Below are 20,257 nucleotides of genomic sequence, written 5' to 3' on the forward strand. Positions count from 1 at the left end.
TGCTGCCTTTCTGGGGCGAAGCTTCCTCAGTTGTCTCCTGACCTGATCCACTGTGACACTGGGAGATGTTTGGGAGGAGGGGAGGGGGGGAGATGTCTTGCTGCTGAGAGAGGGATTGGAGGAGCGGGGTGTCATGGTGTCAGGAAGGGGGGGAAGCGAGGGAGGTAGGAGAGTGGGGAGAGGACTCTGTAGTGACTACTTGCATGTCCAATAATTCTAGCTGTTTAGGTCTAGGATGGCTCTTGAAAGCCAAGCACGTGGCCCCCCTGTTGTGCCCCCTGTTCTCCAGGAGATCACACTGTTTGTTTGGTTTCAGCTTTTACCCACTAGTTTGATCTAGCTCTAAGCAGGCTGGTTTAACCATCACTGCTGAATTCCAGCCAACTTCTCTGCCACGCATTTAAGCTGTGATAGTCTCAAGGACTCATAGCATCATAGTTTGCAGGCATTACCAGCCGAGCCCCGGTACCAGGTTATTTTCAGTGAGGACAGATGGGATTAGAGGACAGCGTTTTCCTGGAGTGCGAGAGCTTCTTATTGGCTCGCTGTGACACGGCCTCGACTCACGTTAGTTGCTTCTTAATGTTGCTTTGCACTTCTTTCTCACACGTAGCTGCGTGGGTTCACTCTTTCAGCCTGGTGAGTAGCTGAGGCTGTGTAGTTTTGGACTCGCTGGAAATGTACTGTATTATTGATGTAGGACAGGTCGGTGCAATCCGTTCTGGAGTAAATCATTAACTCTTTGTTTTGATTGATGTCCACCTTTGGCTTTGTTTAACTCAAATCAACTCTAGGCAAGAATTTCTTCTGGGAAATGTTGACTAGATTTTTTTTTTTTTGCGTGATCTTTATCTCTTCCTTCTGTTTTTATACCTGATCCATTGATTTGTTTTTGTCTCAAGGCACTGGCTCCAGCATCCTCTCCGCTCTGCAGGACCTCCCCTCAGGGTTATGGCCCTGCACATCCAAGATGGAGAAGCATCTGCAGGTGATCTCTGTGATGCAGTGGGTCATCTCCTTCTTAGCCTTGGGTGAGTGAGAGAGTTGGCTTATTAGTGTCACAAGTAAAGGAGGTCAGATCAGTCTTTAAAGTGAACACACACTCGTTGATGGCTTGTTGGCCTTCTTTCGTGTGATTACACCCTGATGATGGATTACCTTAACCCTTTGTGATGAATTCAGGTTTAACTTTAGTGACTATTTCCCCGTCTCCCCCCAGGTGCTGCCTGCACTGCATTACTGATCTACATCTTCTGCACTGACTGCTGGCTGATTGCTGCCATTTATATAGCCTGGCTTATTTTTGACTGGAACACCCCAAAACAAGGCAAGCCATGAAAGATGTCAATTTAAAAAAAAACCCCAAACTGTTACCTAATGGTTTGAGTTTTGGCTGCACCGGACTATAGGTCTTAATGAGAGACTTTCTGGCACTGTGAACTAGTGTGGCGGTTTAACTAAAATAATTGCTTATAATTCTTGATTTTATTTTTATGATTTCATTTATTTGAAGTAACCAAAATGAGATTTGTGAATTGACAATGTTGAGATTTTAGGCACGTTTGATGAGGATTTCTGCATCCGGTGATAGAAAAGCTTTAGACTAATGCTATTTCCTCTGCCTTTTATTTTACTTTAATAAGCTTTACAAGTTCACAAATTGTTTTCATTAGTAAATTTTTTTTTTCAAAAGTTTAGTTTTTATTTTCATTTTGGTTAACTACATTTTTCCACATCTAGTTTTAATTTTTAGTTTAGTTTTTGTTAACTATAATAACCTTGAGTCTTAGACAAAGAATTGCCCACCTGTTGGTTCCAAATTCTTTGAAATGACAGTTTAATCCGGCTAAAGAGTTTCTTTTTCTTTTTCATCATTTTAAAAATTTGTACTTTAGCTAACATGCTATAGATTGGCATGTTAGCTAAAGTATAGCATGCTAAAATGCTATACATTAGCATGTTAGACTACTAGCTTAGCTTATGTTAGCATGCTATATGTTAGCATGCTAAAATGCTATACATTAGCATGTTAGACTACTGGCTTAGCTTATGTTAGCATGCTATATGTTAGCATGCTGGTTTAGCTCAGCACAGTGCTCTGCCGTGTACAGCCTTACTGTACCCCTAGCATGGCAGCACATGTAAACGTAGAGCTCAAGGGAATTTTGGGTAGTGCGGAAACTTATTATTCAGGCATTCGGTTCATTTCTCAGCATCTTAATGAGAGGACAGTTGTTCGGATTATTTTGACTGGGTAATATTTGAAGACGTCACTCTGCACTTCTGGGCAAAACTAATTAAATGACAGATTAATAAACTGTATAATAAAAAACTAAGGTTGAATTGTTACGAAAAATTACGGTTAGTTCTATTTTTGTGCGCATGCTCTGAGTGACTCATGTGTAACTTTCTCCTCAGGTGGCAGGAGGTCCTCCTGGGTGAGGAACTGGACAGTGTGGACGTATTTCCGAGACTACTTTCCAATCAGGGTGGGTGAATGTGTCCTCTTTGTGATGCTCCCTTGCTGACGCACTCATCTGTAATATAGGGAAATCTGGAGCTTTGCAGAGCGACGGTGGTGCCAGGACTCCAGGAAATGGGTCCTAAACATCTCCCTTATGTCAGATGAAGCTGCTCCTGTGTGAAATGTGTTTAGTTGTGCACGTTTAACATTACAGATAGGCTTATCGGGGCTGCATTGAGCCATCTGCTCTGTACTCTTACTTGTCCTGTGTTGATTAAGATGAGGGTATGATGTTGGCTTCAGACTTTGCCCCAGTTGAAGGTCTAAGAAGCAGTGCTAAGCTTTTCTCTCATCAGGTACTCCGCAGTGTAGGGGACAATAAAATCCTTGGTCAGGCTAAAGGGCTTTGTGTTGGATGGTACAGATGTTTAGTAGCTGTTCCTCACTATACTGTCACACAAGAAGTCAAAAGTCACGGTTAAAGCATGCTTAAAGGGAGGATAGCTGTCTTCTTACACATTACACAGTAGTCATAAAAATACAGGGCCAACGTTCCACTCTCTAACATCCAGGAGCAATATATATTTACTTATTTAATTTATTTATTAAACAAATATGTTGAAGTCGGTCAGATCTTGAGAACAAAGAGTGCTAAATCCAGGGTGATGAACCAAGCATTCATTCTTTGTCATCTAGATGCTTCACTGTAGTTGGGCCTTTCTCATTGATGTCACCACCTCATGTTTAACACAGATGAAGCCACTGTATTAGTTATTCGCTCATGTGAAGCTGTTACATTCACAGTCAAAGTGAGGGATTTACTGTTTTTTGTACTTCAAAATATCCTGAAATGATCTACAAACACATGAGTTAGTCACAGGGCGAGTATTGATGATTTATGAGTTGGAAACAACCGGTCAAAGTCCGAGCCAACACTGAAGTTGAGGTGAGGACCGAAGGAAGTCCGAAGTGAGACTTGTTATGAAATGTGTTGCACGGATAGCTGTGCAAGTCTGCTTCAATACTAGAATCAGGTACTCTTTTATATTACTGCTGCTCCTTCTTGAAACAAGTGGCTCTCTTCTTCCTCCTTCTCTTTTCTTCTGCTTGGATCTGTACGAGGGGTTAAGTGCTGTGTTTGCAGCCCTAGTCCCACTGTAATCCTCCACATATGCCAGGTGGTCTCCTGCGCTGCCATGGAGAGCTTGAATGGGTTCTCCTGTGCTAATGTGATTACACAACTGTTATTTTGGACTAGCTACTAATGGAGCTTTGTTTACACATTGTGATGGATCCAAGTCTGCACTGCACATCAGAGCACACTTATGGGCCATGTTCACCTTTACAGCTTTATTGTGCAATGATGGGTTTGATAATAATGCTGACACATCACTGCTGTCAGCCTGAACAGGTGCACACTGGATCCTAATTTTATGATTGTATGTGCTGTCTGGCTGATAAGAGTGTCCTAGTTTTACTAAAGCAGTATACATTATACTGTGTGTGTGTGCAATGAATAATGGCTGTCTACACATCCATGTTCACATGTAGTGTTAAAAAATATACCTACAATAATGTTTACTATCGCCTGTCAGTGCGCCCGAGGGTGGCTGTGGCTACAATGTAGCTGCCATCAGCAGTGTGTGAATGGGTGGATGACTGGATGAGTAAAGCGCTATACAAATACAGGCCATTTACCATATTGAAAATCACTAAAGTATACAGCTATGATCGTATATTGTTAACATTGTTACTGGAACCCATTTATGTTCTTCATATTTCAGGACTTTGCTTTACTGTCTTGGATTCTCATTCATGAATTGCTTTGTGTATAATTGAACCATCTTTGGTTTTTTTTTTTTTCCTTCATTCACAAACAAAAAGCTAGTAAATATTACAGTTCAGATGATGTCATAAGCTTCTTTTTACAGGATGCTTCTGCTGAACAGAAATATGGTTGGTGATTAAAGTTTGATAAAAGAGAAGCTAGTTCCTAAACTGTTGAGTAATCAGGCCGTGATCTTTGGAAACATGCGCTGCTGGTGAATGCTTCAATTGTAATTTTTCTTTTTGGGCTTCGAGCACCTCGAGCCAAATGCCATTTAGTTCACATCGCAGTGGTCTAGAATAAAGGTGCCCAGGGTGAATCTGACCCTTGTAAGCTATTAGACATCACAAATTCTTGAACACACCATTTCAGGCTAGCATTCTTGCTATTGTGGCGCTGAACATTGGTCTCATTTCAGTATTTATTTATTTATTTATTTATTTATTTATTTATTTATTTATTTATTTATTTGAGGGGAGGGGGTTCCACCTTTAATCACATTTATCATGCAGTGGCTTTAGTTTTCGTCTAAAGTCTGTTTCAGTTTTTGCACCTTATCCGTTTGATGCATGATAAAAGCAGAAAAATAAATCCATGTTCATCAAACTTTTGTCCTCGTCTGAGAATCGGTCTCGCGCTGTTTATCCACTCTTTGTCCTTTTTGTCCTGCAGCTAATTAAAACTCACGACCTGCTGCCCAGCCGGAACTACATCTTTGGCTACCATCCCCACGGCATCTTTTGTTTTGGTGGTTTCTGCAACTTTGGGACAGAGGCCACAGGCTTCTCTAAGAAATTCCCTGGCATCAAGCCTTCCCTTGCAACCCTAGCAGGAAACTTTCGTTTTCCCATCCTGCGAGACTATCTGATGTCTGGAGGTGAGATTTGACTGAAGAAGCCAGAAATTCTTGTTTGAATTCTTAAAATGTCAAAATAAGTGATAACTAGCACTGGGAGAGCTGACCTTTGTCCTGCTGCGGCTTCAGTTGACATCGATCGACTGATTCTGAGCTTCATCTGTTTGGAGGGCCTGTTTGCTCTTCAGGCTTCATTTTTGCCCCTTACATGTGGAATAAGTTCTTGTTTTCTTTTTTGAATGTTTAACATTTCTTCTGCATATTGGTGGATTTTGCCTAATGCACAATATGGTATAGAAAGCATACAAAAGGCTGGTGTGTAACTCGTACAGAGACCTAAAACTCAGTGAATCTGAGTTGTAATGAGCAGTTTACCTACATTTTGCCCCCCCCACAGGTATCTGCCCTGTGAACAGGAACTCCATCGACTACCTGTTGTCACAGAATGGGACGGGAAATGCTGTGATTATCGTTGTCGGAGGGGCAGCCGAGTCTCTGCAGTGCACACCCGGCTTGAATTCTGTCACCCTGAAGAATCGTAAAGGCTTCGTTAGGCTAGCGCTGCGGAAAGGGTGAGTCGGCTGCGCATTTTCAGACACGAGCACGTGTGGTTTTCACTGACCCGCACAATATGTTGTTGAATGGGAAAATGTCATTCCCTGAGCTGCGGCACCTCACGGGAATAACAAAATCCTAGATTATTATACCCAGAAAGGCCACATGCTTGCAAAGAGAGAGCTGCTAAATCATTCTATGAATGTGCAGTGTTGTCCCTGCTCAGCTCCTCGTGACATATAGTTCACTTTCAGGGGCTGGGCAGTTTGAGCTCCCCCCCTTGGCTATGCGTTAATGAGACAGACTGCAGCGTGAAGGGCCCTCGGTTTGTCTCACCAGCCCAAACAAGCCCATTCCTTCACAAATACAGCCGAGGATTATCATATCAGTGGGTGCACCCTATCCAAAGAAGCTTAGAACGCGCTGGAAAAGACACGCAGTTATGCAGACCTTTATTCGTTACAATTAGGCTAGCACAGCAGCTGATGTAAGCCTCAAATGTGAATTTGGGTCACTTTGGATTGATTTTGTGGAACTTCTAAGGCTTTGTTTCAGTGCTTATGAAATAGAGACGATGTTGCAACCAGCTGAATGATGTGTTGTGTCGTCACAAAACAAGTGTCCGCTTTAACAAATATATTTATTGTTTATTTTTGGTCAAAGGGATTGATGCTCTGATTGTTTCTTCTAAAATACTGGATGGAAAACCAGATTTAATCTTTCACAAACAGCTGGAAAAAATCTCTCTAAAAAGGACTGATTCTGTGGTCTAAAAACGGCCCCTGCAAACCTTCAGACTCTAGCTTAGTTACAGATCAGGGTGGATTTAAGAAATTTCCCGATCACATAACACCTTCCACAGTTGTTATACAAAAACGTGGCTGCTCCTCCCCACAGGGACATTGAATGCTTTTCACAAACTGTCCGTGTTCCTTGCACCGATTCCTGATGATCTGCACGTTGCACCATAAATCCAAACCTGTTGGCTATTTTTGAATATTTGGTAAACTGAAGCTGGCCGTTCAGGCAAGTAGAGACATGTAAGGAACGTGGTGGTTATCACACGTGTGCAACGCTTCAAACTCTGTTCTTATTACTGCTTTTAAAACCAGGAGATTCACAGATAGGATTATAATATAACCATAAAACCACATTTCTGGTCATGTGAACAACAACTGCAAAGCTTCAGCAAGAGGACAGTGAACAAATATTTGTTTATTAACTGACATTTTTCTCAAATAAGTCTCAATGACCTTTTATGTGTTCTAGATGTTTCGCATAGATGTGTTGTTCTTTTTCACGGTCGGGCAGGTGTGTTGAGTCACTTGCTTTGTTCCCTCAGGGCTGATCTGGTTCCAGTCTATTCCTTCGGCGAGAACGACGCCTACAAGCAGGTGATCTTCGACGAGGGGACCGTCTGGAGGTCTCTGCAAAAGAAGTTACAGAAGATGTTGGGCTTTGCCCCGTGCCTTTTCTTTGGAAGCTCCTGGGGCATTGTGCCTTTTTCCAAGCCCATCACTACCATAGGCAAGTTTGTCTCGTGTTTGCTTTGACTGTACGGTACAGATTAGTTTTCTCTGACCTCGACATGGCTGTGTTACTAAAGTTTTTTGTAGGACAGTGACCAACCAAACAGTTCATAGGACACAGTCAATATTTGCTCAACTGTTTGTTTTAACTGTTTGTCTCCTGTGTTCTTTTTCTTTTTTAATAGTTGGGGAGCCAATCACTGTGCCAAAAATTGAGGATGCATCAGAGGAAGCGGTGGATCTCTACCATGCAATGTACATCAAGTCCCTCCAGTGCCTTTTTGACAAGTACAAGACCCGCTTTGGTCTGAAAGAGAGTGACATCCTGCACATCCACTAGGAAGATGACGGGTCGCTGCTAATGGCCCGAACTGTGCATCTCCAAACCCCTCGCCTCGTCTTCGTTTCGTCACCTTCGTCATCGCACCTGGGTGCCTAGATAATCTCTGGACTGCAGATGACACATTTTGCATGTTTACTGAAGAAACCGTTGCTCACTGCGCCATCTCACACACACGCATAGTGCTTTCTCAGGCAATGGCAGGTTTAATGAATGGTGGCCTTTCCCAGCTGCTCTTGTCTGGTTGCCCACAGTGCCTCATCAGTGCCTTTTTTCCCTCACAGTTTTCTTTTAAAACTTGGGCGTCACGTTTTAACTGCTTCTTTCAGGCAGTGGTCGCTAAGCTCCACTAGATGGAGCCAGAAGGTAACTTGCAGGACTTCTTCCTGAGCTCCTTTACAACTCTACACGCTGAACGCACAAACAATGCAAATGAAAGGTACCACTTTATCACTGGGTAGTGCCCAAAGATTAATCGAGCCAAAGACATATGATGTCCACAGACATGTGGTGATTCCTGCTGGTTAAAGGCCGAAAGTGAAGGAATTCTACCAGGTATGGTGAATGCACAAACGCATAAGACTGTAGAAAAGCCTTACAGTGTTAATTGAATTCTGTAGCAAGGAAATGCCTATTTTAGTGCATTTGTCTCAACAAATATTTCTGGTGCACTTTTGATGTTTTACATCACCCTCTGAGGTTTTAGTCTCAAAGATTTTTTTTCCCCCCCCCCAAGACAGGCACTGCTCTGCTTGGCTTACTTCTTTTTCTTTTTTATGTTCATACTGGTGACAGGGTTTCTATCTGGGTGGATACATTTAATGTATGCAGTGTAAACTACGTGATTTCTTGTAACTTAAGTGTCTTGGAAGGTTTTGAGCTGTAGTTGAAAAGGATAAAATGGTTTTGTGGGTGAAAATCCTGATGTTTGCGGGTGAAGATGGATGGATGGAATCCTGATGTTTGATGATTCCAGTTTACAGTGAGTTTTATAAAAAATCTTTCAGGGGAATCATTTAAAATAAGCAAGCGTGCGTCATGTCGATGGGAATAAAGTGTAACAGAATTGGCTGAATTTACAGATGCAATTTTCACTGGTTTGAGCATTGTGACGACTACTATGGAGCAGTGTGATACCTGTGCAATGGATTTGCAAGCAATAAGCAGCGAGACTTGTCTGTGTGATGAGTTGCATAATCTTTCTGCTGATGTTTAAATTAAACTTTTGTAAGTTTTCAGAAAAAAAGTGTGGTGTGTCTTTGAAGTCTTTCCCACATTTATGTCAATGTTTTACTAAATCTGAGTCTTATGTATGTGCTGTGTGGGGAGCACGCCCACCAAATATATGCTTTGTTTTGAACAGTATTTGGCTGGAGAGTATTTAATATTATCCACAATTCTCTTATCAGCAAAAACTTTCAAAGTCCAGCTGGGCCATACAGTATACCTCTGAAACCACAATTTACCTCTATGGGAGGAAAACCTCCCTTTCATCCCTCCCTGCAGGTGATATAGATGTGATCCTCAAGCTCGCGTTCTCAGAGACCTGGGAGTTCAGGGCTCTGTGCCGTACTTTGTCTGTTCCTCTGGACCGACACCTCTGATGTTATACCTGGAGTTTTCTGGAGCCACTCTTCCAATTTCAGGGTTACAGCTCCTACTGCTGCTAATTACCACTGGGACCATTTTAAACTTTAGCTTCCACATCTGCTGGTGCTATGCAAATAAAACTGAACTGAATATTTTTGAGGATTATTCCACCCCATTTAAAAACAATCAACATGAAAAGTGACCGTGTAAATGTTAATTGTATGTTTTCCATTTTATGCACTAACCATATACACTCTTGTGTATGTCATGTTTTGAAATTGTTAAACCTACAACGGAATGATAAACATTGTATCTACTGCTTATGGAGTCGTTGCCTTGTTTTCAGAAGTGAAACTGAAAATGTTTGAGGAATAAAGCCTGTGCGCAAAGTTCATTTAAGGTTTTCCATTATTCAGTTTCTGTTAGTTATACTTGTTCTTATGGCCTTTTTTTTTTTAGTGCGGTCATTAGTTAATTTGACTTTAGTCTCAGAAAGCCTTAATAAAGACAGGAAGTACTCTGGCTCCTTTTATCAGCTGGAAAAAAAATATGACAGGAGCAACACATCTCAGTGCAAAACGCAATTATTTCACTTTATATGCCTTGTATTCCTATTTATCTGAATTACAACCTTGTTAATTATTATTATTATTATTATTTGCTACTGGTTCTCTTTTATATGACTTTATTAAAACATCTTCAACATTATTAAAAAACCAATAAGAACACATCAAGTGTATGACTAGTCCATCGAGAACGTCCATTTTTATTTTCCATAAGTTCTTTTACATTTTAACGTTTTTTGTCAAGGTGACAACGTGGATAGATAGGAGCTACTTTTGGTCGTTATCTGACTGCAGCCTTCAGTCTCCTGGCCCTGTAGAAGCGCAACTATTTAATGTGGCTGATACAGCCCCCTAGTGGTTGCTTAATGTTCTGCAGTCAGTGTGAATGAAGCTGAAATAACTGACTGTGCTGCTCACATGTAGGTGGTGGATTTACAAGTCATCGTACTTAAAGATGAATTTCAACTTTACACTACTGAGTTACACGCAAAACACAAGACCAGAATCTAAATTGGCATGCAACGTTAAGAGAGGCCTAACAAATATAACATCGACTAATTTGCTAATATGTTAAATATGTGTGTGTTTAAGTTTTACATTGCCTAAGCTACCCGCGTATTCTGCAGTTAGTTCCTGTCTCTATTTGTGTATTCGTATTATACTGTCTGTGATTTGAAAGTTAGCGAAAAAAGTTCATATCAGTTTGCATATACATTTTAAATGCTTTGGTCGCTGGCTGTCTTTGTACCAGTAGAGATTATGAGATCAGTGCTACCGTTTAAACTGTCACCTGCATGTCACGCTGTACCATACAACTTCCTCATATTTTGCAGCTTTGACAGAATTCAACGGATGCTCGTCCCCTCCAGGGAGACAAACAGATGATACCGCCAATAGAAACGCGAATTTTCACGACCAGGCACCGCCTTTACGCGACGGATATTGGTTTGAGCCAATCAGCAACTGAAGTTCCGCGCCTCCTCTCCGTAGACGGATTTCCGAACGTAGCGAAATAGCCGAGAGTTTGTTTACGTCCTGTTGGTTAGCTGACAGCTGTTGTAGCGCTTTCCTCACAGAAACACTCGTGTCTGCATGTCTTTGTTAGTTTTCCGGAACTTCGTCAACTTTTAGCCAAGTGTCGTGAATGTCTGAGATGGGATGCTTTATTGAATGAGGGGCTGCTGCTAGATGCCGACAGGAGGATGAACTCCATCACCGGTCGGGTTCTTGCTATCCCCGCCGCCTCTGTCACCAACTCTGGAGCTTCAGCCTCTCGAGCCCTACATGTGGAGCTCACATCCCAGCAGGTAAATGCAAATTCCATGAGCTTTCGTTGTCATCACACTCATTCAGGTGAACTCGGGAAAACTTGGACCGGGCTCCCATATTGTGTTATGTACTAGTTTGTAACTGCTGCCCGGAGGTCCACAGCAGGCCTGGCAGGCTAGCTAGCTAGCAGTTGCTAGCTTGCAGTTAGCTAGCCCGTTGGAAATAAATGGAAGTGTGTCTGACTCGCCAGACACGCCGAAACCAGTTAGGTCGCAGTTTGGCTTTTGGAGCCTAGCCTTTTCATGGTACTGCCATATCGCATTATTTTTCTACATATTTATGTACAAAGCTAGTAATGCTTCTGCTAATGGTAACTTAACTTGGCGTCATGTCAGCACGCAGGTGACAGCTAAGTAAAATCAGCATACAGCGTGTCATTATTTTGACACTAAACGCTCTCGTACGGCTGCTTTAATGTGATTTGAAGCATTTCAAGACTGAATGCGTTATTGGTCCGTTCAACCCCGGGGATTAAGTGGAAGACTTTTAAATTCCGTGCTTTCATTCATTTGACATGTAGGCTTCTCTCGTTGTGATTACGTACCTTAAACCGGAACTAAGTCTCCTACCGACAAATCTCCGTCAGTGTTTACTGGCTGGGTATTATTTGTAGTAGAAAACATGTTGTTTTCAAATATCTTTATTAGGGTTGAGATAAATGACACTTCCTCGCTTCAGTGAGCCAGAGGTCTGTGTGCTGCAGGAACCTCTTGGACTTGTTTCAACTGTTATCCTGCTTCAGACCACTAAACTGAACATTAGGAACCAAAATATGGAGTTAACCTACAGCATAAAATGAATCCTCAAACTTAAATCTTCTACTACTACTATTACTTAATGGTAGTTAAACCTCGCAAATGTGTATTGACATTTGCAAATTCTTGGGATTCATAACGTGGGTGTCACTGATGCACCATTAGATTTTCTTTTCTCAGTGAAATGACAGACAGTATAATGTATTTACACCACTAAGTGTAACTCTTTTCTCCCCCAGATAGGTGCTGGATCGATTAGATGGACACTTTGATAATGCAATTTGGAATGATTCAAACTATGTCCTCATTTTAGTACTATCGACATATTCCAATCTTATCCTGTATACTGGGTGTTTTTGTTTTTACTTTGGGAAACCACAAGTCTCTGATATGCAGTTTTTTGAGGGTGGTGTGTAAGTAAAATCTTTTACTTAAACTGCAGCTAAATACACACATTACTTGCTCTTTAAAGAATCAGTATACCAATTTGTTGTTTACGCTTATCTGTGAACTCTGGCCATGCAAATAGTTGGGTTTTTCTATCTCTTAATCGTGTGCAGTTACTGCATTACAGTGGAAACCAACTGGCTTTGTGTTTGGGCCATAAATTGCTAAAAAGTATCAGAGATTTCATTTAAAACACTTTTCCTTTGTATTTGTTTAATTAACATGGGTCCTCTTGTTTATCTGTGATCTCATTAAAAAACCTGATGATGACCTCTTAATGCAGGCTATATGCACATTCATTTTATCCACATGAGACCTAGATGGATAAATACCTTTGTCATGATGAGAAAATGCAGAAACCACGTGGCATTTCCATACACCAACAAAGAACAAACACATCAGCATAAAAGCATACAATACATCAAGACCCTTTCATTGGACCTTACAGGATGATTTGTCCAAACTAGCTGGGAAACGTATGTGTTTCCCATGTTTAAAAATTGAACTGGTAAATGGACTGGTACTTGTATAGTGCCTTTCCACTCACTTTGAGCACTCAAAGCACTTTCTGCTACAAGCCTCATTCACCCAATCAAATGCATCCAAACCCTGTTTTTATCTATACCTAAACACTTTATGCACTCTTAACATTCACACACACCCTGATGGATGCATTGGGAACAACTTGGGGTTCAGTATATTTCAAAATATGAACTGCGGATTGATCCAACAACCTTGTTATTGGTACCCTCTACATCTGTTGCTACAAATGCTCTATTAAGTGCCGTGAGGAATAAATTACAGTTTGGCCCTTGTTTTGTAAGCACAGGGGGTAATAGCGCCACCCAGATGGTTTCACTTTAAAAGAAGAGGCAAATGGATGCCTCTCGTCACCCACAACAGTATTTGCCTAACATCTAACACCATAACTATAAATGCGTTCCTAACTCTGTAATGCAATTCACTTCATGCTGTTACTGTCTTTCTTACAGATTTTTAGTGTTCCTCAGAGGGATTTCCAACCCAACAAAAGATTAAGAAAGTCAGAACACTTTCAGTAAAAGCACAGTAGAACATGTGGAGCATTTTAGAGCCCGCTTTGAAAGATACAAGTTTCCTTGAAAAGTTCTTTACATGTGGTCAAGAATAACCCCAAGGTACTGATATTCAGTCACAGACTGGATCAGCTGTTTGGTGATAGTGTGCTGGGATGATTGTTGCCCCCTGAAATCTTTGCTGCGTTGAGAACAAGGCCTGACCTCACAGCATTTAATGAAATGGTCCGATATCTGGTCCCTGCTGTTCCTTTCCATCATGTAGGAGATTCACTGAAGTGGTAGTAGTGTTTGTGCAGGAATTGGTGTACCGAATAAACAACACAAGAGAGAAAACACAGTCCTGAGGGGAGCCTGTGGAAGTTGTCAGTTTGTCTGAAAGTAAAGTTCCTACTCTGATTTAACTACCAGGGAAATCCTTGATCTCGAAAGCTAAACAAGACGGAAGTGAAAATTCTGTTTCCCTTTTATCTGTTAAAATACTCAGTAAAACTGTTAAAAGTAGAGGTGGGAATCACCAGACACCCCACAATACAATATCATCACAATACTTGACTCACAATACGATATATTGGGATTATTACTTTTTTTAAACATGTTGTGATATGCTCTGTCAAGCTAAGTGTGTCCAGTGTTGCATGGTTTTCTTGGTTGCACTGATTTCATGTATGTTTGCTCAGCTAACCTTCCTGAAGGATGATGGTGCATGAGATTAACCCTCTTGTTTGTAGTATTCCCAGAGTATTTTATTTAAATAATACTGAGATTTGGCATCTCTATATCAATAGAATACCTCCATGCTATTTATCACAATCCGGTTTTTAAGTGATGATGTGATGAATCCTGCTTCTGGGTCCAAACTACTCTGTGTTTAATAAGTCTGTTGTGTTTTAAACATGTTTTAATGCTTTGTATCTTGTTCTATTTAATCTGAACAAGCCCCTAAAACAGTCAGTGATCACTGTTGGCCTCTCTCGGTTTTTATTTCCACTGTTACTTTTAAAGCTCAGTTTTTAAACCCTTACGATGTAACTCCAGCCCATGCAGCAGTATATTAATGACTAACCTGGTATTGTGGATGGATTATCTCAGTTGTTCTCCTGACTGAAGTTTAGCCCATTTATAAGATCTGGACTTGGAAACGGCTAATGACGTCAGACTTAAAGACCAATTTTCATCAATTAAAGATCAATTTTTTAACCCAACTCGTAGTTAAAAGGCGGGGAAATGGCCACAAATACAAGTAGCGTGTGCAATACGTAAAATAGTTCAATAAATCGCCCTCATACGGGGTTGGTAGGCAAATTGCAGCGGTCTCTTTGATGCCAAGTTTATGATCCCATGTACAAGACCAGTGATGCAAGGTCAGGTCTAAAGTCTTTGGGACCTGAAGGTCTAGGAGATTTAGGAACAGGAACAATTATGGATACTTTCCAAATTTAAATATTTAGTATCACAAGACTGAGATGATCTAAAAATCTTCAGATTCGACCATGCAGGTCAAGCGAAGCCTATCCCCTATCCTTATGTGGGGCATTGGTTGTTAGAGTAATGCATCTCTGGGCTTTCTTGATGACAAAGTGCCTTCTGTCTTTTAACTGTACTTGTACTTGTCTGCCATAATCAGTCTTTTAATGTCTTTAAAGGTCCCTTCCGGCTGTATCATTGTGGCTCCTGAAAGCATTTTTGTCTTATAAGGTCTTTGAACTTGTTTAACACCCAAGGGTTGTCATTCGCATCATTTAATCCTTTTGGTTGGGACCACAGAGTCCACACAGAAATGAATATAATCAGTCACATGTGTAGTGTGATCATTAATGTCAGCACTCTCAAAGACCTCCCATACAGTGCAGTCAAAGCAGCCCGGCCACACATTGTCATGTCAGTGTAGGGTCTTTCTTGTGTCTCAGTAGCCTCTCATAGACAGGATAAACCACACTACGATCAGACGCCCCTAGAAGCGGAATCAGTGTCGGCATCTTTGACAGTTCCATAGCACCAGAATCTTCTATTTCCTGGTGGGACAGTCGACCTATTGGTGGCATGAGTGAAGCTTACTTTATTGGTACGCTAATGCGAAATTGTAATGGGACGACATTTAAATTCTTAAATGTGCACCAATCTTTCCAGTTTAGAAGGGAGTTTGAAACTCTGTGACCTTACTGGTTTACTTGTTTACTGAGTAAACACTGACTCACTTTACAGGTTATAATCAGTGCTAATCTCAGGCTAGATAATACATGTTTTAACTGAGCCGTTTTGAATACTTTGAGTACTCCACAAACTGTGTGTGTGTGTGTGTATATGTGTATATATACTATAATTGTGAAAAGCAAACAACAAGCATGCACTTTGACCTGATGCACTGTTTTCGGGGTTGACTACTGTGGACTAAGTGAAAACTGTCGCTTTATCTCTGGGCCATAACCTGAGATTCAGCTCTCATCAGCAGCTATGATCCATGACATAAATTCAGGGGAGTTTGAGGTCCATGAATCCACCTTACATGCATTTGCATCCCACTCGGTACACATGGGCAAAACTGGTACTTGGGAGTTTAAATTAGCAGCAGTCCAGAAACTGGTCCAGTAGTGCATGACATGAAAACTTTGAAGGGAAAATTGAATTTAGTTAAGTCATTTTAGATTTATATGGCACGTAGATTCTAGGAACTTTTCGGTCACACTTTTTTATGTGTGTGACCAAAAGGTCCCTTGCATGTAGTTAATAAGAGGAGATAATCCACTTCAGATGACTGGAAATACTGAGTTTGGTTTATGTGTGGGAGTTGTCTCAGTATGCAGTACACATGATACCAATTTGCTTGCTGTGAAATAACTTGACACTTATTTGCACTACCCTCTCATGCATAAATGTCACATTACATAAACTTCTTGGGCAATCAGAAGAGCTTTTAGGACCATTTGTCCTGTCCCACTTATTCGAACATTTGCATTCTCACCTGTACATGTCTGGGTTTAGTTTTCAGTGCTGTAGTACATATATATGAAAAAAGCTTACGTTTATTTTTAAATGCATGAGAGTGGGGATTTGTTGGAAGCCTCTTGCATAAAGTTGGCATCAGTTTTAACTGTCTGTACTTAATAAACTGGCATTCAAGTGTGTTTTCTTATCAGGGCTACCTGTCGTATCTGCTTTAGTTTGGTCAGTCCACTCTGTAAAACAGGGGTGGGCAACTCCAGGTCTCGAGGGCCGGTGTCCTGCAGGTTTTAGATCTCACCCTGGGTCAACACACCTGAATCAAATGATGAGTTCATCACCAGGCCTCTGGAGAACTTCAAGACATGTTGTGGAGGTAATTTAGCCATTTGAATCAGCTGTGTTGGATCAAATACCCATCTAAAACCTGCAGGACGCCAGCCCTCGAGGCCTGGAGTTACCCACGCCTGATCCAAAATAATGTCTGCATGCTCATGAATAACAGAAGGCTTGTGACCACCTAGTCACCCAGATTACAAGCCACGTGTCACCATCAGACTTGTATGGTCATTTTATAACATGCGGTCAACTTTGCAGTGCTCTTCTGTTCGAGCGTAGTCTGAGAGGACTCTGATGTTTGAGCTGTTTTGAATAATTTTGCTGTTTTATTTTTGTTTTCCATGTGGTCCATGTTTCCTGTTGAGAAATGTACATTATAAAATTAATAAGGAGAGGGTTAAAAGTCCCCTGGAGAACAATCATTTGTTTGTTTTTGAAGTCGTTAATCTTTTGGGAAATCCCATGACTTAGATTTGTCCTCGCTATGGCTGCAGGAAGGAGGTGGGCCGGCCATTCAAGGGAAAGGTTAGACTGTAGGATGTGCCGTCCAGAGGGGCCGATGGCGCGATATGGCAGCCTCGCTTCTGTCATTCTGCCCCCGGACAGCTGTGGCTACAACCGTAGCTGCCTCCACCAGTGTGTGAATGAATAGTGGAATTGTAAAGTGCTTTGAGGGTCTCGAAAAGCGCTTGATCTAAAAGATTTCCCAGGAATCTTTTAGATCAAGACATGAGATTTTTAGTAGATTGAAAAGACTGTTCACTAACAAAGTCCTTGACTTCAAAAACTTAAAACAATCCAGTCTTAAAGTGTTGCTGGATTGATTTAAAAAGTAACTGATGACTGACATAATGGTACAATGAAGATGAGTAACGCCTCCATTACTTATGCTGCCTCTGTGCATGAGAAAGGACGGCTATTTTAAGCTGTTTTATATGTGGGATAGATTTGACCAATCACATGAGCCAAATTAAGCTGGTTACAGAACTCTGTTATCAATAATCGTCACTATTTCTCATTGTCTCTCTCCCTCTCTATTTCCTCCTGGCAAACAGAGACGGTTGCGTCATCTTCGGAGCATCGCAGCCAGAAACATTGTCAACAGGAATGGCTCTCCACTGCTGGACACGTACTTCACCCTCCACCTTTGTATAGGAGACCGCATTTCTAGAGGTCGGTGTTAACGTCCTCTCACACACTACTGATCATGTTTATCCTGTACAATTTTTTTTTTTTTTTTTTTTATCAAGAGGCTTTTAAATAAAGTTAAATGGGCAGTGCGCATATTTATATTTATTTTGTACTTGCAGCAAGTTGTAGTTTAGTATTTCAGGCAAATGCATTTGAAAGTGGCACTAACACTGTACCGTTCCTCTGATTTTGGAACATGCAGTCAGTGCAAAATTTGTATGTGATAGATTTGTGTAACTGGTGTCCAGCTGAGCTTCAGCAAAACATGTTCAGGGTTTAGTTCCTCCTGTTTATTGTGCATTAATCAACATTCTTTCATGTTTCTTAGATTTTTACAAGAGTGAAGTCATACGAGACTCACTGGTGAGTAAACTAACCCTCAGACGCTTCCTCTCCGCGTCCTGGGATAGGTCCAGTATGTTGTCATTTCCTGTAGCCTGCCGTTGGAGAATGTACTCATTACGAGCAGTGAAGCAGTGCTGTATTTTATGAATGCTAAGCTTGGCATTTATCTGTTCCCTTCTTGCCAGTCACACATGTAGCCAGCTCTTGTTTAACATGATTTGCTGAATAAAATATCAGGCGTGTGTCGGCATGAATAAAATTTGATCCGTGTTTCTCTTAAACAGCTTTTTCTTTTGGCCTGCATGCATCATTAAGCTGTGCAAATGACCGTGCTGTGTCGTATTACCACGTCGTTGTGTGTTTGTTTTTTTTTTAAATTTCCACTTTTATTTGTGATGCAGACACAGCTATGCACAAAACTACAGACGTAGCCAATTACAATTACTGTTTGGGCTTGCTGCCGAGCCATGAGCTGACCTAAGCTGCTTTCCAGGCGTACTCGTCAGTGCCTTCAGCAGACAGACAGTGTAATGCACTTCAGGAGTCATGACTCCTGTCGTCTCCCAGCACAACTTCCTCCTGTTTTATTTAACATCTGTGCTGGCGTTCTCGGCTATTCCATCTCCTTCCTGTCATCGCTCATATAAGGAACTGTTTCCTGTTGCTCTTCCTGTTTTCATTCCCCTCTGCTTCTAATGCTAGTTCTTATCTTCACCTGTGGATTGTACTTCTGCTTTTGGCCTTCCTCTCCTGCCTGTCCATGAAAGTTACCCAGGGAAAAAAGAGATTTTTCTGTATGATGAAGGGAAATGGTACATAGTTAAATGATGTAAATGACTCCAGTTGTGTGCCGCTGAACCAGCGGTCATGCTGTCGTTCTGAACGTTCAGGGACAGACTACAAACAGAAATGGGGATCAGACTTTAAGGTTAATGCAGAACAGGATGATTCAGTTACTCTGCAGTGGTTAAGGATCACTGTATGGATTTAAGAGGTAACATAAATTTTGCTCTCAGATTTTTATTTCAAACTCTTGAACCTATCCTCCCATTAACAACAAAAAGTCAGAAAGTAGAAAAGATTTAGGATGTGACTGCTGTTCCTTTTGAAATGTGTGTGTTTGTGGATCTTTGTTAGAATCCAACTTGGCGGAGCCTGGACTTTGGCATGCTCCCAGACCTTCTGGACACCTCAGTGTCTTGCTTTGTGGTGAGAATCTGGGGAGGGCAGAAGGAACAGTACCAGCTCCTCATCGAATGGAAGGTTAATTTGGACGGCCTCAGATACACGGGGCAGCAGGTCAGCAAACACACCCGAGAGCAACAAAGTAGCAACACAATATATAATTTTTCCTGAGGCTTTCTGTGTGGCTTTTGAAAAAGTGAATTGTTATTGCAAAAATCTAATAGTACAGTTTTGATCTTTACAAAGGATTTGTTGGATATGATCTGACACATGTGTTAAATGTTGAATAGCTGAATGTGTAATTAAATCCTTCTAAATCCTTCTATGCATGCATTTCCGTTCTGTCCATGCGGTTAACGTTACTTCATGACATATCAGTAGTTATGAGCAGGGCTGTTGCTGTGCTCTTAGCAAGTTTATGTGTAAAATGATCACTTGGACTCGGCTGCACAGTTCTGTGTATGTAATATTTTTCATCTGCTTGGAATTTATACAAGTGGATGAATCTAGTTCAAAGGTAGCAAGGCTGAGGTGATGCTCACTGCTGTGAGCGAGTGAATGTGGGGTGAGCCATATTTGGAGTTGAACATTTAACTCTGGATCTGCGTTTGAGTTTTAATTTCTAAATATTTGAACATGAAAACTAAGTAGCTCACTAAATGGAAATCTTTCTGTCAATTTAAAGGGGCCTTATATGCAGTGCTTAACAAACTGATTGTTGGTGTAAGATTTATGGCACAGCTGGCCTGAATGAACAGTTTTAGTATTTACAAAATAATTTTTTTAATGTTTCTGTCATTTAAATTGGCATTTATGAGCAAACTCTTTAATCAAAATGATATTTCTAATGCTAAAATATAGTTACTATTATTATAAAATAATTTTCAAATTTACTGTTTAAGAAAAGAAACATTTATTTATTTTTTATTAAGATGCTGAGTTA

General features: G+C 41.1%; 2 protein-coding genes across 2 annotated transcripts in view; both read left to right on the forward strand.

Annotated features, from left to right (window-relative positions):
• The window catches only part of dgat2 (diacylglycerol O-acyltransferase 2), an 11,594-nt gene extending 2,657 nt beyond the window's left edge, over positions 1-8,937 (forward strand). Inside the window, exons 2-8 of the mRNA XM_005740377.1 lie at positions 903-1,031; positions 1,220-1,327; positions 2,419-2,489; positions 4,965-5,169; positions 5,546-5,720; positions 7,046-7,230; positions 7,418-8,937. Of these exons, the coding sequence (XP_005740434.1) occupies positions 903-1,031; positions 1,220-1,327; positions 2,419-2,489; positions 4,965-5,169; positions 5,546-5,720; positions 7,046-7,230; positions 7,418-7,572 (1,028 nt within the window). The 3' untranslated portion in view covers positions 7,573-8,937. The remainder of the gene's footprint in view (positions 1-902; positions 1,032-1,219; positions 1,328-2,418; positions 2,490-4,964; positions 5,170-5,545; positions 5,721-7,045; positions 7,231-7,417) is intronic.
• Positions 8,938-10,602: 1,665 nt separating this feature from the next.
• Positions 10,603-20,257, forward strand: part of uvrag (UV radiation resistance associated gene) — a 95,520-nt gene continuing 85,865 nt past the window's right edge. The window contains 4 exon segments of the mRNA XM_013912749.1: positions 10,603-11,035; positions 17,649-17,766; positions 18,113-18,147; positions 19,267-19,542. Coding sequence (XP_013768203.1) covers positions 10,931-11,035; positions 17,649-17,766; positions 18,113-18,147; positions 19,267-19,542 — 534 coding nt within the window. The 5' untranslated portion in view covers positions 10,603-10,930.

The sequence above is a fragment of the Pundamilia nyererei genome, unplaced genomic scaffold, assembly GCF_000239375.1.
Source record: "Pundamilia nyererei isolate P.nyererei 1_Seehausen unplaced genomic scaffold, PunNye1.0 scaffold00099, whole genome shotgun sequence".
Lineage (NCBI taxonomy): Eukaryota > Metazoa > Chordata > Actinopteri > Cichliformes > Cichlidae > Pundamilia > Pundamilia nyererei.